General features: G+C 37.1%; 1 protein-coding gene and 1 pseudogene across 6 annotated transcripts in view; one reads left to right on the plus strand and one right to left on the minus strand.

Annotated features, from left to right (window-relative positions):
- NUP98 (nucleoporin 98 and 96 precursor) overlaps positions 1–27,756 on the minus strand; it is a 117,807-nt gene that overhangs the window by 21,830 nt on the left and 68,221 nt on the right. For all 5 annotated transcript variants that reach the window (XM_045555583.1, XM_045555582.1, XM_045555585.1 and 2 more), the window contains 9 exons: positions 26,416–26,529; positions 25,780–25,918; positions 21,992–22,169; positions 21,384–21,548; positions 11,474–11,656; positions 10,570–10,726; positions 7,495–7,924; positions 4,984–5,213; positions 3,487–3,753 (listed from right to left, as the gene is read on the minus strand). In XM_045555583.1, coding sequence (XP_045411539.1) covers positions 3,487–3,753; positions 4,984–5,213; positions 7,495–7,924; positions 10,570–10,726; positions 11,474–11,656; positions 21,384–21,548; positions 21,992–22,169; positions 25,780–25,918; positions 26,416–26,529 — 1,863 coding nt within the window. The remainder of the gene's footprint in view (positions 1–3,486; positions 3,754–4,983; positions 5,214–7,494; positions 7,925–10,569; positions 10,727–11,473; positions 11,657–21,383; positions 21,549–21,991; positions 22,170–25,779; positions 25,919–26,415; positions 26,530–27,756) is intronic.
- LOC123641123 lies at positions 18,316–19,026 on the plus strand (annotated as a pseudogene). The gene has a single exon (XR_006736225.1). The product of XR_006736225.1 is annotated as a 60S ribosomal protein L14-like (transcript).

A 27,756-nucleotide genomic window follows, 5' to 3' on the forward strand; every position in this document is an offset into this window, starting at 1 on the left:
AACCATGCATCGGGAACACATCTGGAATCTGTTGCTAGACCAGGTTGTCACCCTAATTGCATGTAGGTAACCAAGCATGACTGAACTATAATTCACAGTGTTGCAGCCCACTTGGCTATGATCTGCTAGTATCCTAGGTGACTAATAATAAAGGAAAAAAGGAAAAAGAATATTTCTGTTTGTCTATGGAACCCAAAAAACAATGTTCATTGCTCAAAAAATATAAATATCTTGGTCACTAGAGATGGTCAAGTTCAAAGAGGATATTGGTATATCATAGCTTGATACAATCATTTAAGATCATTTCTCTTGGCTACAATCATCAAGCAATGATTGATTAGTCAACCAATCAGCTTCTGTCAATCCTTGACTTTCCACATAGATGTTCGCATTGAAGAGAAAAATGCCAGAATTCTATAGTGCTTTCTCAAGTAAATTTTTGAGTATGATATGAGGTAAGAATCTAAATTCATCTTTTTTATATGTGAATATCAACAATCCCTGCATTATTTGTTAAAAAGACTACCCTTTCCACATTTAAATTGTCCTGGCAACTTTGTAAATAAAAAATAAATATCAATTGTCTATAAGTGAAACAGTTTTATGTTTGGATTCTCATTTCTGTTCCACTGATACTTATCCATCCTTATTGTCTTGATTGCTGTAACTTTATTAAGTTTCAAAATAAGAAAATGTTGAGTACTCCAACTGAACATTTTCAAATGAGGTTCTTTATGTTTCCAAATAAAGATCCTTTTTTCAATTTCTGCAAAAACATCTGATGAAGATTTTAGTAGGTATTGCACTGAATGCATAGATTAATTTGAGGAAGAAAAGGCATCTTAACAATACTGAGGTTTTCAATGAATCAGTGTCTCTCAACCAGGGTGGTCTGCCCTTCAAGTGAAATTTGGCAATGAATTTCTGCAAACATCTCTGGATATCAAAACAAGAGGGCATAAAGCAGGGATGTTGCTAAACATCTTACAATGCCCAGGACAACCCCCACAACAAAGAATTATCAGCCCAAAATGCCAAACAGTATTGAGGTTGAGACATATTCCATGAACCTGGAATGTCTCTTTACTTATTTAGATCTTTATTTCCCCAGCAAAGTATTATAGTTTTTAGTATGTAAGTTTTACACTACTTCTGTTACATTTATTCCAAGTACTTTATTTTTTCTGATACTGCTGTGAATGTTTTTCTTGATTTCATTTTTGGATAATTTGTGCTAATACAAAGAGACACAATTGAATTTTTTATATTGACCTTGAATCCTGAGACTTTGCTGAGTTAATTAGTACAAGTACTTTTTTTGTGGATTCTGTCCACATACAGAATCATGCCATCTGTGAATAAGACAATTCTATGGCTTCCTTTTTAATCTGTATGACTTTTGTTTGTTTTTCTTGCTTGAACTGACTACAATATCCATTACAATGTTATGCAAAAATGGTGGTTCCCAATCTTAGGGGGAAGCTGTTCAGTCTTTTATCATTAAGTATGATGTCACCTATAGATTTTTTGTTAGATACACTCTAAATCAGGGTAATAATGGCATCATAGGATGAGCTAGAAAGTGCTCCCATGTCTACTTTCTGGGAATTTGTGGAGGATTGGTATTATTTCTAGTTTAATTATATAATGTTCCACAGTGAAGAGATCTGGGTCTGGGCTTTTCTGAGTGAAGATCTTTTCAAGGAACTTAATGCCTTTACTGATTTACTATATTATTCTTATGTTTTTCTTTTCATTGATTCTGCTCTAATCTTCATTATTTCCTCCATTCTGCTACCTCTGGGTTTAGTTTGCTCTTCTTTCTCTGGTTTCTTGAAGTGGAGGCTTAGGGTATTGATTTGAAATCTTTCTTCTTGCTAGATATATGTCAGGTAAAGTTAGTTGATAGTATTGTTCATGTTTTCTGCATTCAACTTCTAGCACTCTAGAAGATCCTCTCCCGCTACATGTAGGTGTTATGATGAGTATAACACTATCTTTTTAATGATTCACAATCATTATAATTTTATAGAAGATCAATCCTGAAGACAAACTCTCACTGTACAAATGTATAAGGACCATGAATGGCACTGAGCTAAATGTGTAGTGATAGTGAAATGCAACTGGCCATTTAAGTAGGTTACTGGGCCAGGCGCGGTGGCTCACGCCTGTAATCCTAGCACTCTGGTAGGCCGAGGCAGGCGGATAGTTTGAGCTCAGGAGTTCGAGACCAGCCTGAGCAAGAGTGAGACCCCATCTCTACTAAAAAAACAGAAAGAAATTATCTGGACAACTAAAAATATATAGAAAAAATTAGCCAGGCATGGTGGCACATGCCTGTAGTCCCAACTACTCGGGAGGCTGAGGCAGGAGGATGGCTTGACCCCATGAGTTTGAATTTGCTGTGAGCTAGGCTGACGCCACGGGACTCTAGCCCGGGCAACAGAGCGAGATTCTGTCTCAAAAAAAAAAAAAAAGCAGGCTACTGATTCTAGCTTTTCTTGTAATTTGTTCCTTATAATCTCAAAACTGGCCAAGCCCTCCAAAATAAATCCAGTTGATGGATCCAATCAGTTGGCTTTGGATGAATTAGGTTCCAACAAACAAGGTCTGATCAAGGATCTAAGTATATTAGATTATGTTGAACTATGTCAACCTCTATTTTTATCAAGATTAGTGTCTAAATAGTCATTAAACACTTGCTGAATGCCTCGTTAAAGAAAGGGAAACTAAAAAAAGTTCAAATATATGTATGGGAAGTCCTTTAAAAAAACAAAAAAGCCAAGTAAATACCTCAAGCCAGAAATTAAACTTCTACATGTTTATTTAAATGAAATAAGTGAACTGATACAAAAGGCTTATGTTTATAGATGTTCAGAGTATCACTTATAGAAAAAAAGAAAGAAAAACACAGTCTCAATGTCAAAGAAAGAATTTGCTAATATGGTACATTTATACACAAAAGAATGCTGAGAAGCATTTGATAACTATAGCTATATTATAGGACATTTTTAATGTGTTAGATGAAAATAACAGAATACAGTACATAGCAGGATATACCATCTTTGAAAAGTTTACATGCATGTTGTACTGCGTGAATATATTTATATATAGTTTATGTATTACAAAGGAAAGAGTCAAGTACAAATTGCACACTGAAATGTTTGTAGTGAGTAGTAGTCATAGGATTTAGGTGGTTTTGATTTACTGCTTCTTGCTTATCTCTCCATTTTCTAGTTTTATTACAAATGCATACATAACATAAAATTGAAATAATTTTAATTAAGTAAATTTAATGTTTAAGGTTCTAAAAAGATAACTAGAATACATGGACCCTATTCTGGAGTAACCAGCAATCTTCCTGGGAAGGAAGGCCACACTTAACATTCACAAGTTAGAAGACAAAGGCAAATCCACAAATAGGAGGTAGAAGACAGTGAGTAGGAACAAGCTGGCAGGGGTACAGAAAAAAACCATATTCCTTACCTGACTGCTGGGCCAAAGAGCAGGCCTCACTGATCCTCTTGCCTGTGAGGTAGCTGAAGACAGCCTCTACAGGGTTATCTTTTTTGGTTAAGGAGACTTCCTCTTCAATCTGAGGTGCGGCAGTATGGGATAGCCAGCGAGAGAAAGCTCTTCGTCGCTCCAGAATTTGAATGTATTCACTGGGCTCATCCAGCTGGCTGTCAAGCTCCTTCAGATGGCCCCACAGGGCTTCACATAATGTCCATGTAAGGCTCCAGTGTTTCACAACTAAGGCAGGGACAGAAAAACAATGCCATGACACATATTCTTATAACAACTTCAGAGAGGGCATCACTCTAATTGTGATGTTAAAAAAATATAAATTGATAAACATCCCAAGCCGCCACTCAAGTTGATTAACCTGAATCTGTCTCCACCTCACTCAGCTTTGTCTTACACGTTCTAGAGGTATATGGTATAACTGCTTGCTCATCCCAGGTTTCTGTGGTGGTTACAAAACAGATACAACTCCATGCTCCTTTAAACAGGTTCCCCTAGCCTAATTATGGCTAATACCATCTCAGATGATAGAGAGAAGATCCTCTAATTTGATAACATTTTATCTACGAAATGCTTTAGGAAATGTAAAGCGCTCTAAAAACTTGTAGAGGAGTATTCTCTCCTGATACAGGCATGGCCTAATATTTACTGAGTTTGGCTGACACTGCTCAAAGCACAAAGAGTTATGTAGCAGATCCAGAATTTGAATACAAGTATGCAAAATCCAACTCCATTCTCTTAAGCACTTTGCTATATTGCCCCTTAAACAAAACAATAAGAAAGCACTGCTTATCACTTTAAGCCACTTACCAGTATGTGTTGGGAAAATAACTTACACATTTGAAAAGATGGGACAACAAAACAAACACAAGGACTGAACATAAATAAGTCCCAACATGCGTGGTATTGGACATTCTAAATGTCTCCGTTTTTCAATAAAGATGATTTTTGCTAAACGTGTAATTAAATGATTTTTCTACTGTTTGAAATATTAACTTCACAAATTAGAAAAACACTAAGTACTGATTCAAAAAAATATGGTCAAAATAAATGGAGAGAAGTAATAGAGGGAGAAGTCAGGAAGGGAAATTATAATAAAGTTGGGAATACCAGTAGGGCTTGAGCTGGACATGGAAGAATGGGTAGGATTTAGAAAAAAAAGAAATGAATCTCTCTCTCCCTACGTTCTAGGGTTAGGAAAGGAATGCAATTTCATAAATCTAAGGGATGTAACTGCCTACAGTTTGGGGAAGGATTTGTATACTAAAGGGAAAACATGATGATAAGAACACAGTGACAATTTCTTTTTGTTGGGATTCTGCCTATTCAAATACCTACAGAAAAGGTCAAGGTCAGTCATCTACCTATTGGATTGATGTAAGGAAATCTGTCCTATGAACACATGCTACTACCCTCATTCCTGAGACATAAAAAGATGCTTAGTGTGTGTATACTCACTCTGTGCTTCCAATAAATCTCCTGATGCTTCCTTGATCCAATCTGCATAGTCATGAATGACAGCAACTCCCGGATTGGGGACAATGAGAGGACACAGTTCATCTACATGAACAGTGCTATGTTTTAACTTGAGCTCCAGAGGTATCTGGTATAATTGCAGGTCTTCATCCAGCTTCCTTTGTCTCAAACTGAGTTTTTCCAAATGAACTTTGAATGGTGACTCAGTTAGGCTACAAGAGCAAATGAGGAACAAGACAGAAAATGAAGACAAGACAGAAGCTAGGATTTCCCTTCAACCAAATCTTTGGTTTTTTTTTATGATTTCAAACAGTATGCAAAACACTGTGATTTTAAAAAAATTTTGCTTCCTAATGTCAAACTATACTAAACATCTCTGCTATATACTGAGTAAATAAATTATGTGACCTACACATTCAGAACCCAAAGGCTTCTCAGGCCAGGTAATAACAAGCATGGGAATCTGTACAGTTAGATTTGGAACTGGCTTCAGCATGTATCTGAATAGCATATTACAAAATCTAAGGTCCAGTTCAACATTCAACCTCCAACAATTGAATGAGAAACCAAAAAAAAGAAAAGAAAAGAAAAGAAAAGGAAAGAAAGAAAAAAATCCAAGGTCCAGAAGTTATTGTGTGATACTTGTTTCTCAAATTATACTTAGGTATCAACAGTAATGAGGCTAAGTTTGTAGATACTAAAGAACTGATTCTAAATTAAGATAAACATATAGTCAATCTGGTCTTGATATAATTTTTAATCTTGATATTAACTTCCAAAATATCATAAATAAGATCATGCTTAACCACTAAATTTAAAATCAATATTCCTAATTGTGAGATTCGAGAGATGTTGTTTTTTATTTTTTCAAAGTTAACTTTAAAAACGAAGGATAACAGGTGATCATCTTCATTTAATCTATAGTAAAGATGGCACAATTTGTTATAAAAAGTAAATAAGAAAATGTTTCATGTTTTGCATAGGACACTTTGTACATTCTGACCGATAATTAAAAGAAATACCAGGTCATTAAATATGTCTGATTATGTCTCAAACAAGCAACAGTACAATTAATCAAACATGGGCCTAAACTATCGACCCAGTTTTGACCTCTTAATAGTAGCTTGTTTATGCCAGTGGCAAAGAAGCCTGGAAAGCAAGTGGCGATGAAATCACAAAAGGAGTTTTCCTCAGCTTGTTGAGAATTGAACGTTTTTCCTTGCAAGAAGTGGTCCAAAGCCTGGAAGAAGTGGTAGTCAGTTGGTGCAAGGTCTAGTGAATACAGTGGATGACAGAGAGCTTCCAAGTCCAACTTCTATAGTTTGAGCAGTGTTTTTTTTGCAACATGTCATCTTGCAAGAGGATTGGTCTGTCTCTACTGGCCAATCTTGGCTGCTTAATCACAAACATTTTCATCACTTCATCCAGTTGGTTGCAGCAGACATGCACTGTAATCAACTGAACACACTTCATGAAGTTGTAGTGGATAACACCAGCGCTGGACCACCATACACACACTATTAGCTTTTTCTGATGAATGAATATTCAGTTTTGGACTGTTTCGGCACTTCATCTTTTCCAACCATTGTGCCAAACGCTTGTGATTGCCCAAAATAACCCATTTTTCATTACATGTAACAATATGGAGTAGAAATTGTTTGCTTTTATGTCGTGAAGCTTGAAAGGCAAGCTTCAAGATGATTTCTCTTCCAGTGCTCATTTCATTCATGCAGCTTCTTTGCCTTGCCCATTTGTTTCTAATAGTCCAATATTGTTGGAATAGTAATGTCAAACCCTACTGCTAATTCATGCATAGGTTGAGATGGATTCGCTTCCACTACAGCTTTCAGCTCATCATTATCCACCTTGGTCTGAGGTCACCAACGTGGCTCATTTTCAAGATTAAAATCACAAGAATGAAACTTCTCAAACCATCGCTGTACTGTGTGTTCATTAGGCACATCCTTCCCAAACATTTGGTTATTTCGAGCTGTTTGCGCTGCATTTGTTCCACAACAGAACTTGTATTTGAAAATAACATGAATTTTTTGACTTATTTATGGTTTCCCAAAAATTGCTCTAAAAAAACATGAAAGATAATCACAAGCCAAAACGTGTATTTGAAAGAATGAGGATATACCTTCACACACACACACACACACACACACACACACACACACACACACACACACAATGTGTGAATGTGAAAAGTCAGAGATATCAACTGTCAAACTTAGTACTTAAGGAAATTGACCATTCCATAGTTAGTAACCTGATATTTATATATAATCTGTAAGGCATACATCTATTTATTATACATATAGAAAATATATACCCTATATATACATATATATCTAGAAAGAATCTAGAATATCTATCTGGAAAGAATATATCTAGAAAGATCACAAACCTTTGGATCTCCCAATAATTAATAGTTTTTTCCCTTGCCTATCATGTTACCTTTCTCAAAAAGCATCAAGAAATGTAACTCACGATTTAACAGCTACTGAATTGGGCAGGAATCCACATTCCATAGAATCAGCAATCTGATGATTTTCCAGTTCATGTGAGCCATTCAGCTGTTCTCCACTATTAGCAAGAGTCCAGTTGGGGCCCCAACCAACACGAAATGAACGTCCCATAAATAGGGCCATGTCCATCAAGAGTTTCCCCTTGCCATAGGTGACAGACTTTTCAAGAGGGACTAGGCCTGGTTGCCTGCGTGTACCCACTGTTTTCAACTGAACCTCAGGGGCTGGGCTGGGCACTGTAAACACAGCAGTCAGGGGTGGAGGGACAGACCAAAAGGATGTGGACGGTATATTCACTACAGATGATGTTCTGGGAGTGCGACATTCTTGCACAGAGGCACTTGGTGAAAGGAAAGTTCCACTTGTAAATTTTGATTGTAGTAACCCACCAACTGAAATAAGGGGGAAAAAAGACTATTACAAAATACAGGCTATTGTTTCTTGAAAAATAATAACAAAAATCAATAAGGCTGAAATCATGCAAGATATTACCAATCTAATCAAATCAGATACGGATGACCATAAATCAGATTTTTGCAGAAATCACTTTCAACCAGGAAATCAAGATGGAAATTCTAATGATGATGATATCAACACAGTAATAACATCAACAACAAACATTACTACTACTATTAAATATCATTTTAAAAAATTATCTAGCACTTATCTGCAGTAGACTCTATATAAGCCATTTGTATACATTATTTCATTTCACTCTTCAATAACTTTAAATGATAAACATCATTATCATTCCCATTTTGTAAGTGAGAAAACTGGGCTCAGATGAGTGACTTGTCCAAATCCACAAAGGTACTAAGTGGCAGGACTGGGAGAAAAGCCCAGGTACGTCTGGCATCAATGCTCACGCTATCATCCAAAATCCCAAATGTAACCCCTTCTTAGTCCATATAAAAATAAGACCAAGAACTTAAAAATTTAAGGGGGGTGGGGGAGACTAAAACTCAAATTTCTGTCCTCTAATGTTCAATGATACACTTAAGGAAACAAAAACACACTGAGGTATCTTATGATTGTACATGTGCCTTTCAGAAGGACAGTTCTGCTTACTACTGCCTATTTTTCAATTTTATGCGGTTCCTGTCTAAGGCAAGGGGTTAGAGTTATTGAAGTATGAAATGTTCATGTAGTGCCCATTATGGGAAAAGTTATTAAGAATGTTCAGCTTATAAAAACAAAATGGTAGGCTGGATGTGGTGGCTCACACCTGTAATCCTAGCACTCTGGGAGGCTGGGGCGGGAGGATCCCTTGAGGTCAGGAGTTTGGGACCAGCCTGAGCACGAGTGAGACCCTATTTCTACTAAAAATAGAAAAAATTAGCCAGGTGTGGTGGTGTCCACCTGTAGTCCCAGCTACTTGGGAGGCTGAGGCAGGAGGATCACTTGAGCCCAGGAGTTTGAGGTTGCTGTGAGCTAGGCTGACATGATAGCACTCTAGCTCTAGCCTGGGCAACAAAGTGAGACTATCTCCAAAAAAACAAAACCGAACCAAAACAAAATGGTAATTTTTAAAAATTTACTTTTTAAGGCAACATAAACAAATGCCTTTCTGATAGTTCCTCTGGTTTTCAAAATATTTTGAAATTAATTACATCTGCTTAAATCCTTTCCTGCTATTAGTACTCTATCTCCAATCCCACTAGAAAAATGACAGCTTTACAATAAAATATGTGTTGAGCCTAAGAATACTGAGTTATAGAAATGCCCCCTGTATTTCTGGAGACAAGATTTGATTTTAGAAGTCACATAAGGCTTTGCCTTAAAGAAAAAAGAAATGTGTTAGTTCAAAAGCTGCCTCATCTCAGGAGGGCGTCTCCTTGGTCAGTAATAGCTGCACTTCAAAGAGACAGCTGTAAACTGGGCCTATGGTTCTCACCTGTTTTGAAAGACAAGACAGTCCTCTTCCTAGAACCATGGGTTGCCGGAGCTGACAAGGACCCCCGGAGATGAGAGCTGATCAGAGAGATTTGCTAATGCCCAAGCCGGGCCCAGACGGAACCATGAGGTTAAAGTAATTAACACAAAGCACAGCTCATGTTGACTTCTGAGATATCTCTGTCCCCAAGAACACAATCACCGGAGCCAAGATGTCTGTTTTTTGCTAAAGTAATAGCCTTATCAGAAAACTTAGAAGTTTGCCCCAAGAAGATTTTACAACTCATTGTTCCCCTAGTTAGAGTTAGTTAAAGGATCTGTAGTAGCCTTTTAGAAGACTTTGACCCTAAAGGAAACTCCCTATTAGTATGTAAATCCCGTTCCCCTTGGCAACAGGAGCCTGTACCTACCCTATATAATACCTGTGTGGAGTTTCAGTCCGGGATATATTTTTGGCGGGAAGAAATATACCCATCCGGATACCCTCCTTTTATCTATTTTCATAAACCTTTACTTTATAAACTATATCTGTGGCTCTGCGTATTATTATTATTATTCTGTTTCCTACTATTTTTTCATCCTTTGCGATGACCCCTGCCTGAGAGACCTGATCGGAAGAAAAAACCTCTTTGCTGGGAGCGTAGCTAACTCCCCGCAAATATGTAATGACCTGCCTAGGAATTTAAAAGATTTTTAAGAAAAAGTAGAATTCTAATGTGTTTTGTATATTCTGAGAAGCAACATTTGTCCCTATAAGACAGTAAGATAGTGTTAAGACTGCACAAAGAGTACCGTGCAGGATAGCTTGCTGAATTCTCTAAAAAATGTAATATAAAAATTAGGAAATCAGAGCTTACTATCTAATCCACATTCATAAGCAAACAAAAACATGATCCTAAACAAAGTACAAATGCTTTTTTCTCCATACAACTTCTGCATCTGCACCAATAGAGCTAATTATGGTTTTTAAAAACTGGATACTCCCAACAGATATTTATAAGAGTACAATTTCTCTTAGCATCCTTGTTATAGGCACAGCTATTAGGGGGATATCTGCTACAGAAGTCCACTCAGATTAGAAGATATGTGAAAAGCAGAACTTGATGACTATATTTCTTGTAAAACATCACATTTTATACAGTACCTAGTGAACGAGATTTTGTTGAGTGCGATGCTGAAATGGGGAGTCTGGGAGAACAGACTTCTTGAGAAGTATCTGCTTTGGAAGGAAGGTGATTGAAGCGTTGATCCAGTACCATATCTACATCTTCTTCATCAGCAAGCAATGATGCTTTCATGATCTAAAAAGGCAGTAGAATGAATGTGCTCCCCAGAACAGAAAGGCCATAAAAGAAAAATGCAGTTTACAACAATCAAAAATATCACTCCTCCTCAAGGCTGTATCTAGAGCTAGTATAACATTTATATGACTGACTCTATTATACTCTACGTGCCTGAAGGGCAAAAATCATATAATACGCCTCTTCTTTGTATCTAAAGAGTACCACCAAATTATAGCACACAGCAGTCAATTACGTTTGCTAAATGAGTAATTTTAAAGTCAAACATAAGCCAAAGGCCAAACACAATACCAAAGGCATTGGCAGGGGGAATTAAAGACAAAGCTTAACAAAATTTGTGTCCCCCAAGTTTTTTAATTTTTAAATTTTGTGGAGCACTTTACAGAGCCTCAAAACTAACCTGTGAAGTAGACACATATCTTACAGAGAAAAATCAGTGCTCACAGATATTAAATGACATGCCTAAAGTCATACAGCAATAAAGTTTAAACTAGTATTATGTCTTCTGATTCTAATGCAGTTAAAACTAGAAGCCCTCTCTTCCGATTCTCAACATATCTTTGCCTCCCTGAATGGGAAAATTAGGCTCAATTATTGGACCTAGTGTGTTTCTCCCCCCCTTTTCTATTACAGTGAGCACTCTGAATGGTCTTAAGTGAATAATCAGGGAAGAGACCTGATGTTATGCAGGGGAGATAAAATATTAGTTTGGCATTCTGTCATAATTAAGGTGGGTTAGAACTTCACCTGTAAGACATGTGGATTAATTCCCAGTGAAGATGCAATGTGTGTCGAGGCAGACACAGGTTCCTGATCCTCAGGCATGCTCTCTTCTAACATGGAATCCAAAACTGGCTCCTGGGTGATATCTACCATGTCACTGTCCAGTTCCACAACCCTTCCTAACTGCTCCACCTCTGGGCTCTGACTCTGTAGACATCAAAAAGATCAGGAAAGCAGCATTAAATTATACCAAATAGACACAGAGTTTCTAGATCAGTTTATTCACAATATGATATAGCAATATTAGATTCTGTCCAGTTTATTGTTAGGCGAGGTAGCAGATTTGTTCAAGAGTGATTTAAGATCAATTTGCCCAAAATAACCTCATACTTGGGACCTAAATGAAGATTCATGGAGGCCAGGCGCGGTAGCTCACGCCTGTAATCCTAGCACTCTAGGAGGCTGAGGCAGGTGGATCGTTTGAGCTCAGGAGTGAGAGACCAGCCTGAGCAAGAGTGAGACCCCGTCTCTACTAAAAATAGAAAGAAATTATATGGACAGCTAAAAAAATATATATAGAAAAAATCAGCCTGCCATGGTGGCGCATGCCTGTAGTCCCAGCTACTTGGGAGGCTGAGGCAGGAGGTGCTTGAGCCCAGGAGTTTGAGGTTGCTGTGAGCTAGGGTGATGCCACGGCACTCTAGCCCGGGTATCAGAGTGACACTCTGTCTCAAAAAGAAGAAAAAAAGATTCATGGAATCATTCCTTTTGTAATATAATATGGTATCTGGGACCTAACGGAGCACCCATAATGAAAGAAATGGTGGTCTTCAGACACGAAAACTATGCCTTACAGGATTTAGCTAGCAAAGGTCACCCTGCCATCAAGCGACCGTGTAGCCAGAAGTCACTGGAAAAAGAGGTACAAATATCAAACGTCTCCAGTAACTTTGCATTTTCTTAAAGAAAACAATTACAAATAACTTTCTAGTTAATACAATTTTGAGTTTGGAATTTATCTTTTGGATGACTGAACCCTAAGGTTAGCTGGGCTCTACCCATGCAGTACCAGGTAAGATAAGAGGAATGTCTACTCTAATTTCCCCAAAGTAAAAACAAATAATACTATGAACAATTTTTTTTCATTTTTTTTTTTTTTTTTCAAGACAGAGTCTTGCTCTGTTGCCCAGGCTAGACTGCCATGGTGTTAGCCTAGCTCACAGCAACCTCAAACTCCTGGGCTCAAGCAATCCTCCTGCCTCAGCCTCCCAAGTAGCTGGGACTACAGGGTATGCGCCACCATGCCCAGCTAATTTTTTTCTATATATATTTTTAGCTGTCCAGATAATTTCTTTCTATTTTTTTAGTAGAGACAGGGTCTCGTTCTTGCTCAGGCTGGTCTCGAACTCCTGATCTTGAGCAATCCTCCTGCCTCGGCCTCCCAGAGTGCTACTGGGAACAATTTTTATCTAGAAATAATGCCATATATTTAAAAGTGTCAAGAGTTATATTCACATTTATTAAGCAGTTTTAAAGCTATAACCATGACTAATACTTTATGGTTTGAAAGAGTAAATACTCATAAAGCTGAGTAAAATAACTGCTTCAGTACAAATCCAATACATATGTCTTGAACACACATATGACCTAGTAAAATAGTAACAAATGACTAAGCTAATTTATGAAACATTTTCAAGCCAAAAAGTTCTATCAACTATTTTTCTAACCATAATTTCATTTGCATATTACTATCCTTCCATGGTTTAAGGCTTACCTTTCACAAGCGTGAAAGGCCTATTTCATGCTAAACCTGAAATAGATGCTATTTTACAACAGGTAGTTAAAAAAAAAAAGTTTTTATGATCTCTTTGGACAACACAGCCACCATTAGTGTAACTTTCTCATTTTCACCTTGAATTTGATGTTAGCTATTACTACCCTTCATTCTTTTAACAAGTATCTTTGCTTAAAGAATGAGTGCTCCCATGTACGACTACAGAGAAATTGAGGTGGGGGAAACTACCACTTAGGATGTGAGCAATTCTCAAGAACTGCTCTAACAAAACTAGAGGGTAGATAATGGTCAAAAGGCAAATATGACACTATTTCTTAGCAAATGGTTAGGCTTCAGGCAGATTTGACTACTTCTATGCTTTAAAATACTGAGTGAGAAAAAAGCCCTGTGATGATACTCTCATTTTATTAGGCCATTAAATATGAACTGTCCGATTCAGAATCAAAAGTGTAGTTTATTATTGCAGTCTCCAACCCTCGGGCTGCGGACTGGTACCAGTCCATGTACTGTTACGAACCGGGCAGGCCATACAGCAGGAAGTGAGCTGCCGTGAACAAGTGAGTGAAGCTTAATCTGTATTTACAGCTGCTCCCCATCATTTGCATCATGGCATAAGCTCCACCTCATGTCTAAGCAGTATTGGCTGATTAGATTCTCACAGGAATGCAAACCCTACTGTAAACTGCACACGAGAGGGATCTAAGTTGCACACTCCTTACGAGAATCTAATGCCTGATTATCTGAGGCAGAACTGAGGTGGTGATGCCAGTACTGGGGAGTGGCTTTAAGTACAAATTATCATTAGCAGAGATTGCATAATAAATGTAATGTGCTTGAATCATCCCAAAACCATTCCCCACTCCCAGGTCTGTGATAAAACTCTTCCATGAAACTGGTCCCTGGTGCCAAAAAGGTTCAGGACCACTGGTTTATTATATCTCAAACAAGAAGCAGTACAATTAATCAAAGTATGGACCTAAACTATGAACACAGTTTTGACATCTTAATAGTAGCATGGTTATGCCAGCAGTGAAGAAAAATGGAGAGCAAGTAGCAATGAAATCCCAAAAGGCGTTTTCCACACCTTGTTGAGAACTGAACATTTTTCCTTGCAAGAAGTGGTCCGAAGCCTGGAAGAAGTGGTAGTTAGGTGGTGCAAGGTCTGGTGAATATGATGGATGACAAAGAGTTTCCAAGTCCAGCTTCTGTAGTTTGAGCAGCATTGTTTTTTGCAACATGTGATCTTGCAAACTGTGATTTTCTGTCTCTATTGACCAATCTTGGCCGCTTAATCACAAGCATCTCATCATTTTGTCCAATTGGTAGCAGTAGACAGCCACTAATCAACTGAACATATTTCATGAAGCTGTAGTGGATAATACTAGCACTGGACAACCAAACACACACTATTAGCTTTTTCTGATGAATATAATATTCATTCAGTCCTGGACTGTGTTTCAGCACTTCATCTTTATCCGAACCATCGTGTTGAACGCTTGTGATTGCCCAAAATAACCCATTTTTCATTACACGTAACAATATGGAGTAGAAATGGTTTGCCTTTAAGTCGTGACAGCAAAGAAAGGCAAGCTTCAAGATGATTTCTCTTCTGATGCTTGTTTCATATATAGAGTACCCATCTATCCAGCTTCTTTGCCTTGTCCATTTGTTTCAAATGGTCCAATATTGTTGGAACAGTAACATCAAACCTTGCTGCTAATTCACGGGTAGATTGAGATGGATATGCTTCCACTACAGCTTTCAGCTCATCGTTATCTGCCTTGGTCACAGATTGGCCATGTGGCTCATTTTCAAGAATAAAATCACCAGAATAGAACTTTTCAAACCATCAATGTACCATGCATTCATTAGCCACATCCTTCCCAAACACTTTGCTGGTATTTTTAACTACCTGTACTATATTGGTTCCACAACAGAACTCATATTTGAAAATAACATAAATTTTTTACTCATCAAAAATTGTTCTAAAAAAATGTGAAAGATAATCACAAGCAAAACGTGCATTTGAAAGACTGAGAATGTACCTTCACAATAAAAAAGAAAAAGTGTCCAAATGAAATGTCTGAGATAGCTACTGTCAAATTTAGTACTTAAGGAAATGAGACATTTGACAGTTAATAACCTAGTAATTATAAGAACTGTGGGAAAGTTTTACTTCATAAGTTCCCTATTATGTTAGTGTTTAACCAAGCAATTCAACTTTAAATTTCTGATACTCCTCATCCTCTGCCAACTTGTTGGTTAGGATATACCCTACTGTTTTTGTTTTTGGCTCCCACAATGCCCTGTTTATATCTATTTTATACCATGTAGCACAATTTATTATAATTTCTCCGTACATATATATGGTTTGCTTACCAAATTGTCAAGGCTTAAAAACAGGTTTTATGGCTGTTCTCTGTATCTAACACCAAGCACATCATTAAGATCAATATTTACTAAACAATTATTTTTACTGCCTAATGCACTACCTGGCACACATTAGAGAAAATAATTAATAACTATGAAAAGACAAGAAGGAGTGAGGATGGGTGGGAAAAAACAAAGAAGGGAGAAGGAAGGTTCCAACTCACCATACTACTCAACAAAAGAATACTACCAATAGCAAGAGATGCTCACCTTGAATACTTTTATGCAAAATGGGATGATTCCATCAAATATCTAGATTAGAGACCTAAGGGACTCAGCATATCTTTAGGAAGAATGCTAAACATCAAGGTTTTATTTATTCCACTCTCACACACAGACTACAAGATAACATCTAACAGGTGGACAAGGTGGGAGGGAATTACTATGAAACTATAATAAGCTCTTAGAACCCCTTGTATGTGAATTTTGTTAAAGTATATCTAAGTAATTACAATAAACTTCCCAAAAAGATGTACTTATTTTCAGGGTAGTCTTGGCAGATCAGGAGCATCTTTAAAGCCAGTCCTGGAAAGAAAAGTGGACTAAAATAAAAAACAATGTGATGGCATAGCAGCTATTGAGGAGATGGGAAAAAAAGCGTACTGAGAGATGTATGGAAAAGAAAGACATGTACTGAAGGAACTGGGATATCATCTTTTTTTTTTTTTTTTTTTTTTTTCAGACAGAGTCTCACTTTGTTGCCTGGGCTAGAGTGCTGTGCCGTCAGCCTAGCTCACAGCAACCCTCAAACTCCTGGGCTTAAGCAATCCTTCGGCCTTAGCCTCCCCGAGTAGCTGGGACTACAGGCATGTGCCACCATGCCCGGCTAATTTTTTCTATATATATTTTTAGTTGTCCCTATAATTTCTTTCTATTTTTAGTAGAGACGGGGTCTCGCTCTTGCTCAGGCTGGTCTCGAACTCCTGAGCTCAAACAATCCACCCGCCTCAGCCTCCCAGAGTGCTAGGGTTACAGGCGTGAGGCACCGTGCCCAGCCTGGGATATCATCTTAACTCCTTCTTTTCTATACAACATAATCTCTTAAAGACATGATATCTTATTTATTTCTAAATAACAACACAGCATATTACAAATCCTAATTACACAGACAGTATCTATAAAATGACTGTCTAACTATATGGAGGGAGAGGTCTCACCACTGAAACCTTCAGTGACTTGAGAAACCTCCACTCTCCCACTCAAAAGAATCTTCCTCATTTGAACAAGGCTACCAATACCTTAAAGATACAGCATCTCTTAATTCAGTAGGAAAAGTGAGATATATCAAGATACTCTCATTCAACAGAATAAATGACCAGTCCAAGGTCAAACAGATGTTTAAAATAATTCACACTGTCCTCTCAGCCAAACAGTTTGATCCAATATAACTACTACTGTTGTACAACTCCAAAAGAACTTATTTTCTAACTGTAAAAAATCTTTATATGTGTATTTTTTTCTTTTTTTTTTTTGAGACAGGGTCTTGCTGTGCTGCCTCAGCTAGAGCATAGTGGCTTCATCATAGCTCACCGCAACCTCAAACTCCTTGGCTCAAACGATCCTCTTGCTTCGATTTCCCAAGTAGCTGGGACTATAGGTGTGTGCCACTACACCCAGCTAATTTTCTATTTTTTGTAGAGACAGGGTCTCACTCTTGCACAAGCTGGTCTGGAACTCCTGGCCTCAAGCAATCTTCCCTCTCAGTTTCCCAAAGTGCTAGGACTACACCCAGCAAAGTGTTTTATATTTTCCTTAAAAATCAGCCCTGTCAGCCATGCACAGTTGCTCACACCTGTAATCCTACCACTCTGGGAGGCCAAGGCAGGAGGATTGCTTGAGCTCAGGAGTTCAAGACCAGCCTGAGCAAGCGCAAGACCCCGTCTCTACTAAAAATAGAGAGAAATTATACGGACAGCTAAAAATATATACAGAAAAGAAAACTAGCCGGGCACGGTGGTACATGCCTGTAGTCCTAGCTACTCGGGAGGCTGAGGCAGGAGGATCACTTGAGCCCAGGAGTTTGAGGTTGTTGTGAGCCAGGCTGATGCCACAACCCTCTAGCCCAGGCAAGAGAGTGAGACTCTGTCTAAAAAAAAAAAAAACAAAAAAAAACATATCAGCCTTGTCAACAATATCATGTTCTCCTCAAGAGAAATTCTATGTTAGGGTTTGAAAGGCCCACCAAGGTAAGAGCATATATTTTCTACACACATACTCAGGGATATTACTGCAAGAGGCATAGGTTTTGTTTTGTTTTGTTTCACCAACAACTTCAAAGAGGCATAAGTCTTAACATTAATAACTTTATATTTGATTTTTATATTAATTTGCAAAATATTTTTCATGCTAATGCATTAAGAAAATCAATCTTTCCTTCAATAATATCTGAAACAAATAAGCTTGTGGCTATAAAATTACATATGTAATATAAATTATATTAAAATACATTAAAATATTGATTCATTGAATCAATTTAGATAGCTGGGATTTCAAATCAAAGTATATGCAAAATGAAATAGAATTTTCTTTTAAATCCTAATTACTTTTTTTCTTTAAAAAAGCTTTTAGGAGTCTTGCTGTTGTGGGCTCCAGGTCTGGTCACCATGCCATTGGACCTCCGCCTTGGCAGGGGACTTGAGGCATGCAACAGTGCCCACAGGGTTTTGTGCAGCGTGTGGTGTTGAGGCACTTCGTGGAGGTTGGCCAAGTGGCTTACGTCTCCTTTGGGCCTCATGCTGGAAAGCTGGTCGTGATTGTAGATGTTATTGATCAGAACAGGGCTCTGGTTGAAGGACCTTGCACACCCAGGTAAGACGACAGGCTATGCCTTTTAAAATGCATGCAGCTCACTGATTTCATCCTCAAGTTCCCAGTGCCTGCGAGAAGTATGCCTGAGAAGCCTGGCAGAAGACAGATAAATACAAAACGGGCAGCCAAAAGACGGGCCAAGAAGACTGGAGCCAGAGAAAGGAAAGCTAAGCTGACAGATTTTGATCATTTTAAAGTCATGAAGGCAAAGAAAATAAGGAACAAAATAATCAACAATGATGCTAAGATGCTTCAAAAGGCAGCTCCCCTGAAAGCTTCTCCTAAGAAATCACCTACTAAGGGAGCTGCTGGAGTTGCAGCAGCTGCTGCTAACATTCCAGCAAAAAAGATGACCGCTGCAGGCAAGAAGGCTCCAGCCCAGAAAGCCACAGGTCAGAAGGCCTCCTCTGAAAGCTAAGAAGGGTCAAAAAGCTCCATCCCAGAAAGCACCTGCTCCAAAGGCATCTGGCAAGAGAGCATAAGGGGATATTATAAAAATAATAAAGGTACTTTTTGACTTGTTGGCAAAAAGAAAAAAAAAAAAGAAAAGAAAAAAGAAAGGAAAAAAAGGTTTTAACTTATTTGAATAGTGAATTCACTGAGTGAACAATGTTAAGTTTCTGGCCAAGTGAACTAGCCTGCCTCCATGGTACTGAATACAAGTTATACACTTTAGTTGTAAGGCTGAGGTAAAAAGCTACCTGTATCTCTGAGTGCCAAAGGCCTACGGTCTTTCAACAAACAGTTTTGAAACCTGGTTGCACATCTCAATCACCTGGGAGAAGCATAAAATATAAATATGCCTCAGCCCCATGCTAGATCTATGGGATTGAAGTCAAGCTCACCAGGGTATTGATGTAGCCAGTTGGAAATTGGATCTGAGACCAGGATTTTTAAGCTAATGTTCAAACTATAGGACAAAATATTTGTGCAACTACCTTAATTCTTCTGTGTGAATAAGTTATATCTGCCAACATTTTCTCTAACCTAAAAGACATAGGAGAGAAGATCACATGAAAATTTAGTTATCTTTGTTTTCCAGTTGTTTAGATTGATTTGCTTTTTTAGGAGCAAAAGCAAAGCTTAAGAACCAAATGGAAACAGAGGACTATGGAGATTATATAAAAGGCAGAAGAATAAATGTGACTATTAAACAAAACAGCAAATCTTGCTGAATACCTAAAGACACACCCCTATCTCTTCCAGAAAAAGTTAAAGAGCCTGAGGTTGTGATGTGAAATCAATCCCTCCAAGGGGCCAGGTAACAGTGTGCAGATAGTCATCTTGATGCAGGGATGAGAACACTGTGCTGTCTGCTCTTAATTCATTCAGATGGCTCAAGGATTTTCCCCATGCCAAGTAAAATGTAGGGTCTTTGGTACTAATAACAAACCACTGCATTTCCCATCTACCTTACCTAAGTCACTAGCAACATGAATGGAGAGTTCTCTAGAGTCCTACCTAACTGCTCTAACACATCAAGCTCAAGGTCTTCATAAATAAACGAAGTAAACAAAACATAAAGTCTGGCTATCTGAACCTCTAACCATATCCCTCCCTCATTTCTCCTCTCCCCATCTGAAAGGTCAAAGATCATTCACTTCCTCAATCAAAGCTATATTCTATTTGCCCTTTTTGATTCTTCATCACCTCTCTTTTTGTTAGACCCTTGTTATTCTGAAATTTTTTTGGTGCTTAGTTTTTCAAAGAGATTTTGCCTTCACAAGTGTCATTATAGGAATTTATAGCTATTTTCTAGTATTTGTATTCTGGCAATTAAAGAACCTGATAACTACTGATTATCAAGACTACATAAATTTTCCTGTCCACAGAGGAAGCTCTTCTTTGTCCAGCTGGACAAACTGGAAAAGAGGTTTCTTTAGGATCCTTACATATTACTTTTATTAGAAAATAAGGCCACCTGACTCTTTAAGAAATATATATAATGTAAGATCAAAAAACACTTAGGAAAGAAAAATAAAAGACATGATTCAGATGAAATGAACATGGATAACTGGAAAACCAAGTCTATTTACAGCATTTAATTAGTGCAGTGGAGATTTCTTAGGGGCATTCTAAATACCACAAAGATTATACACATAAAAGTCAACATAGTTCCAGTTTCCCACATTTATCATACCCTCCACCCTCCCTCACTTGGTATGTACAAACATGAACATATATACATGCATTCTCCAGAAAATGCCTCTAAAGAGATTATTTAATAAATAAAAACCACACATTTCAGCAGCCATAAGAACTGTAGCATGGAAAATTCTGAAGGTCCAGCTTTTAGCCGCTGAGAGGTAGAGGATGCTTTACAAAGAAATCTTATATCAATGATATAAGTAATTGAAACCAACAGTGCTGTCCCTACTCTCCTGAAGCCAAATAATTCATTTACATTCCAAAACTATCCATTTTCATAAAAATTATGTATTGATAAAATAAAATATCAAGAGGCTACCTGAAGTATTAGCCAACAACTTAAGAAAATGGAGTTAAAAACCTTTGCAGAAAGTTAGTTTAACTTTTTTTAAAACCAACTGCACATCAGGTAGTCAATAAAAGTAGGATTTACTTTGCATCAACCCACATCAGCAAATGTCGATCACTAAGCAGAGAATTCATCAAGTCCAAATGAGAGAGAGGGCGGTGTTTAAGAATGACAATCGCAAGAGGAATGATTCAAAATAGCACGAGAATTCTTTAAATCTCTTAAGTAAAAGACAGATGCCTGCACCACCTCACACCCTCCCCTTGTACTTGTCTCAAGATACTGGCAATACATTTGTACTCTTCAAAGTTCCAGTGGTCATAAAACAGCTTTGTTTTAGTTGCATGACTTGGTTTCAACTCGTGTATCACGGATTCCATTCAAATTCACCGTCCTTTCTCTACCTGGGGTGGAGGTGCAGGTTTCCCATTAAGAGCCATCTGGAAAGGGGCAGCCTGGCCTGCAGGAGGCAAAGGGGTAGTCTTCAACTTCTTTGTACTAGTTTTGGATGAATGCTCCTCCTCCTCTTCATCAGAATCCTGAAGACCATACTTAGAAAAATGGGAGACCTAAGGAAGAGAAAAGCCCAACAAAATAAATTTTAACATTGTTCTTTTCGGAAGCTTCCACAATATCTGTCCTTGCATATTGCAGCATTACCCTAAGAAAAAAGAAAGAAAAAAGGGAGAGATAACAAAGAGACAAAGAATTCTGCCTAAGGAAATACTGAAGTCTCTAATGATGACACATATTAGAAAAAAACACATCTTAGAAATGTATCTAAATGCTCATAGGAAGGGATAGAGGACTTGAATCATGTGTCCACAGAGTTTATAATAGTTCACTGCTGCTGAGTTTTAACTAGGTATGTAATTTGGAGCAAATCACAATGCATTTCTACATCTGTTTTCTAATTTATAAAAACAAAGAGAATTTGGATCTCTTCCAACACAAACATTTTATGACTCCAACTACGGTTTATAAAACTCAGAAATGAGTTAAGTGACTATACCTTAAATACCCAAGAACCAGTTTCAGGCCGGTACTCTTTAAACTGAGCTCCCTGTTTCCTTGAAACTGCTTCCAATCTCCCTTCATAGTTGATATCAGCAAGGCGATCTGGGCTCTTTATTAAACAACGAGATGTTTTATCTGTTGGCCAAACTCCATCCAATGTAACTTCAGCCTTCCTGTAAAGTATAACCAAGTAAAGTGTAAATGCTTCATATTTTAATACCAGAAAGCCAACTAACACGTATATGATATAAATAGCAAATAAAGGTAGCTATGTTACCTTGGAATTATTGTGCACCTGTCTCATAAACTTGAGTCTTGCCTCCCATGTTAGATAAGCTTAAGAGCAAGGAGTCATTCACATATAGCTGAACTTGAACTGATTCTAGAGTCAGACTGCATTTATTTCAAATTACCACAGTATATCAATTATTTCCAATCTAATTTTAATAACTCTTAAGTTAGGAATCCTTGACTAAGCTATTTAGGGCACAGCCTTGTGGTAAGATCCAAATCTTAGTGTAGGTCTTATAGTGATACCATACTTCCAACAGTAATAAAAACAGCTACTACCATTTAATAAGAACAAGTGCTTATAGAATGAAGTATCAGAAACATCACAGTATTGATCATTAAATAATGAGTATGAAGATGACTGCAATAGTGCTGGTGTACCACTCTAATATCAATACCAGTGTTCAAGTGGTGTGTCCTATTCATTTTGCATGCCTCACATCTAGTACAGTGACTAGCACATAATAGGTGTTTTTTCACAACTATTTTTCATTGTAAGAAAAAGGTATAATATGGAATTTATTATCTTACCCATTTCTACTGTACATTTTTGTACTGTTAAAGATATGCACATTATTATGTAACCAATCAACAGAACTTTTTCATCTTACAAAACTGAAACTCTATTCCCATTAAACAACTACTCCCCATTTCCCCCTTCCCTCAGCCCACCACCCTACTTTATTTCTATTTTATGACTTATGCAGATACCTCGTAAGTAGAATCATATAGTATTTGTCTTTTTGTGACTGGCTTATTTCACTTAGCATAATCTCCTCAAGGTTCATCCATGCATGTGTCAGAATTTCCTTCCTTTCTAAGGCTGAATAATATTCCATTGTATGTATATACCACATTTTGTTTATCAATTCACTCACCAATGTATAGTTGGGTTGGCTTGTACCTACTGGCTATTGTGAATGGTGCTGCAAAGAACATGGGTGTACAAATATTTCTTTGAGATTCTATTTTCAGTTCTTTTGGCTACATACCCAGAAGTGGAACTGCTAGGTCATATAGTAATTCTACTTTTAATTTTTTCAAGAACCCCATACTGCTTTCCATAGCAGCTGTGCTACTATACATTCCCACCAATAGTACACAAATGTTTGAATTCCTCCATATCCTTGCCAACATGTGTTAATTTCATTTTTTTTAAATAGTAACTATCCTAATGGGTGTGGTATTTCATTGTGGTTTTGATCTGCATTTCCCTAATGATTATGATGCTGGGCATCTATTCATATGCTTATTGGCCATTTGTACATCATCTTTGGAGAAATGTCTACTGAAATCCTTTGCCAATTTTTAATTTTGGTTACTATTTTTGTTGTCACATTGCAGAAATTCTTTATATTCTGGTTATTAACCCCTTATCAGATATATGATTAGCAAGTATTTTCTCTCCCTTTATAGGTTACCTTTTCACTCATTTTGTCTTTTGCTATGCAGAAGCTTTTCAGTTTGATGTAGCACCACTTGTCTATTTTTCCTTTTGTTGGTTATATTTTTTGGTGTCCTATCCAAGAAATCACTGCCAAATCTAATGTTACGAAACTTTTCCCCATGTGTTCTCCTAAGAGTTTTATGGTTTTAGGTCTTACAGTTAAGTATTTGGTCCATTTTGAATTAATTTTTGTATAGTAAAGTGTAATGGTGTAAAGTAAGGGTCTAACTTAATTCTCCTGCGTGTGGACATCCAGTTTTCCCAATCCATGTTGAAGAGACTGTCATCTCCCAACTGACTGATCTTTACTCTCTTGTTGAAAATGATTTGACCATGTATGTGAGGTTTTATTTCTGTGTTCTATATTTTATTCCATTGGCATTTATGTCGTTGTGCCAGCATCACATTTCTGTTTATTGTAGCTTCCTAATAAGTTTTGAAATTGGGAAGTATGAGACCTCCAAATTGTTCTTTTTCAACATTGTTTTGGCTTTTCAGGGTTCCTTGGATTCTATATGAATTTTAAGATAGATTTTTCTAAGGTTACAAAACATGCCACTAGGATTTTGATAGGGATTGCATTAAACTTGTACATCACTTTGGGTAGTATTGACATTTTAAAAACATTAAGTTTTCAAACACATAAACATGAGTTGTTTATTTATCTGTGTCCTCTTTAATTTCTTTCAGCAATATTTCACAGTTTGCAGTATACAAGTTATTCACCTCCTTGGTTAAGTTTATTCCTATGTATTTTATTATTTTTGATGCTACAGTAAATAGGAATTGTTTTCTTAATTTTCTTTTCAGATTGTTCATAGTGTATAGAAATGCAACTGATTTTGATATGTTGATGTTGTATCCTGTAACTCTCCTGAATTTGTTTGTAAGTATTAACAAGTTCTTTGTGGAATCTTTAGTGTTTTCTACATATAAAATCATGTCATCTAAGAATAAAGAAAATTTTACTTCTTTTCAAAATTGTATGCCTTTTATTTCTTGTTCTTTTCTAACTGCTGTGACTAGAACTTGCATTGGTATGTTTAAGAGAAGTGGCAAAAGCAGCCATCCTTCTGTTGTCTTAAAGTAAAAGCTTTCAGTGTTTCAACATGTTAACTGTGGGTTTTTCACATTTGGCCTTTATTATGTTGAGACAGTTTCCTTCTATCCCTAGTGTGTTGAATGTTTTTAATTAAAAAGGGGCATGGAATTTTGTCAAATGCTTTTTATGCATCAATTATGATGATCACGTGTTATTATAACATTTTTTTCTTTATCCTGTTAAAGTAGTGTATTACATGGATTGATTTTCATACGTTGAACAATCCTTGCATTCCAGAATAAATCTCATTTGATCATGATGTGCAATCCTTTCAATGTGCTATGAAATTCTATTTGCTAGAGTTTTAGTGATGATTTTCACATTAACATATTCATTAAGTACATTGATCTGTAGTTTTCTTTACTCATAGTGTCTTGGACTGGCTTTAGAATCAGGGTAACGCTTGCCTCAAAAAGAGAATTTTGAAGTGTCCCCCTCTCTACAATTTTTTGGAAGAGTTTGAAGAAGACTAGTGTTAATTCTTCTTTAAATGTTTGGTAGAATTCACCAGTGAAGCTATATGGTCCTAGGCTTTTCTTTGTTGGAAGGTATTTGATTGCTAATTCAATCTGGTTACTAGTTATAGGTCTGCTCAGACTTTCCATTTCTTCATGATTCAGGCTTGGTAAGTTATAAAGATAAATGATTTTAACTATGGCCCTTTCACCTGCCTGAAGACATATTAGAAGCTAGAATCTCACACTAAAATAGAGAATTAAGTATGGCCACAATAGAAACAGGAAACACTCAAAATACTATTAAAAAGAGTTTTTGGAACAAGCAGTTGAACCTAATAATATTGGGAGAAAAAAGTGAGTTCAAAAGTCATAGTGAAGCATTTCTTTATGATTTACACCTTTAAGTGAAAGTAGAGAAACAATAATTATACTCTACAGTAAGTCAGAAAAGCAAGTTGTGGAAATATATGTACATAAATTCATACCTATTTAGCCCTTCACCAACAGGTGGTTTCTGGTTATCATCTAAGTAGACAATCACTTCTTTCCTTCGGATATGCACAATATCATCCAAATTTAGATTAGTTAAATTCACATCTCCTTCAAAGTAGATTGAACCATAACCTGAAAATGAGAGCAAATGGTTAAAAATTCATTCTGTATGAAGTCAAATATCTATAATGCTGCTATATATACAACCCTTAGAACCTAGCCTTCCATGAGTTAAAATGTCTGGGCCCTTTTCTAATACAATAAAGCAAGACGAGATTTTTGCTCCAAGAAAATTATCTGTAATAACTTAATATGAAATTGAACCTATGTATTACACTTCTCTTGTAAATTATAATATTTTCTCACTTAGTATTTCTTGGTATTTCTAGTATTTTCTTTAATTGTGGGAAATTGCAATGACCCAAATATTTATCAACACCAAATAGGTGTACCTAAGCCCAAAGAACGTTATATGAGTCTTGCTTTGTTACTTGCCAAAGTATCCACAGTTCAGGCCAGGGTGGGCCCAAACATAGGCAAAAACAACTCAGCTATCAAGAGCTTCCCTTAATTACAAAAACAAGGTACAAATATCTGGTTTATAGACTTTCTCCTAAACTCACACTTACCTTTACGACCAATAGTGAAGTCAGAGACAATGCACTCTCCTTTTTCATTGGTAATTTTAGCAAGGTCATCCATAGATGGAATAGTGTAGTAACCAACCTTAGTGAGAACAATGCCTGTGACCAAGAAAATTAGAAACTACTAATTAATAACTATTATTTATTAATTTTACTAATAAAAATAGAAACTATACAATGCATCATAGTAGAAAAGAGAACAAATTATCCTGTGGTAGAGAAATTCTCAGTAATATATCATATTTCACTCTTTTCTTAAAAATTTTCTATGAAATTAGTATTTAAAAAATTACCTGAAATAATCAGTAACTAAGTTATTATATAAAATGAGAAAACATATAAGAATAAATAATATTTATTAACTGGTATTCTTTGGTTTTTTTTTTTTTTGAGACAGAGTCTCACTCTGTTGTCTGGGCTAGAGTGCCATAGTGTCATCCTAGCTCACAGCAATCTCAAACTTCTGAGCTCCAGCTATCTTATCCTTTTGCCTAAGGCTCCTGAGTAGCTGGGACTACAGGTGCACAACACCACACCCAGCTGATTTTTTTCTATTTTTAGTAGAGACAGGGTCTCACAATTACTCAGGTTTGTCTTGAACTCCTGAGCTCAAGCAATCCTCTCGCCTCAGCCTCCCAGAGTGCTAGGATTACAGGCGTGAGCCACCACGCCTGGCCCCAAACTGGTTTTCTAACAAACACTATTTCCAGGAGAAACTATGTGTTTTGCTTTTTCTCTAAAAGCTTCACAGTCAAATAAGTTTGAGGGACATACATATTATATAGCATATCACAGACTCTAAAACCTTGCAATATAATGAAGTCCATTAAACTTTTCTTAACTTAGTGTTTCCCAGAATTAATTAAACACGGAACACACTTTTAAAAGACACCCGTTAACATCCTGTGCTATAAAAGGCATTCCATAAAGTACACTGGGAAAGACTACTTTTTTTTTTGAGACAGAGTCTCGCTCTGTTGCCCGGGCTAGAGTGAGTGCCGTGGCGTCAGCCTAGCTCACAGCAACCTCAGACTCCTGGGCTTAAGCGATCCTCCTGCCTCAGCCTCCCGAGTAGCTGGGACTACAGGCATGTGCCACCATGCCCGGCTAATTTTTTGTATATATATATTTTTAGTTGGCCAGATAATTTGTTTCTATTTTTAGTAGAGACGGGGTCTCACTCTTGCTCAGGCTGGTCTCGAACTCCCAACCTCGAGCGATCCACCCGCCTCGGCCTCCCAGAGTGCTAGGATTACAGGCGTGAGCCACCGCGCCCGGCCTGGGAAAGACTCACTTAATTCACTTTTCCTTTTATTTTATTATACA

This window comes from Lemur catta, chromosome 7 (genome assembly GCF_020740605.2).
Source record: "Lemur catta isolate mLemCat1 chromosome 7, mLemCat1.pri, whole genome shotgun sequence".
Taxonomy (NCBI): Eukaryota; Metazoa; Chordata; class Mammalia; order Primates; family Lemuridae; genus Lemur; species Lemur catta.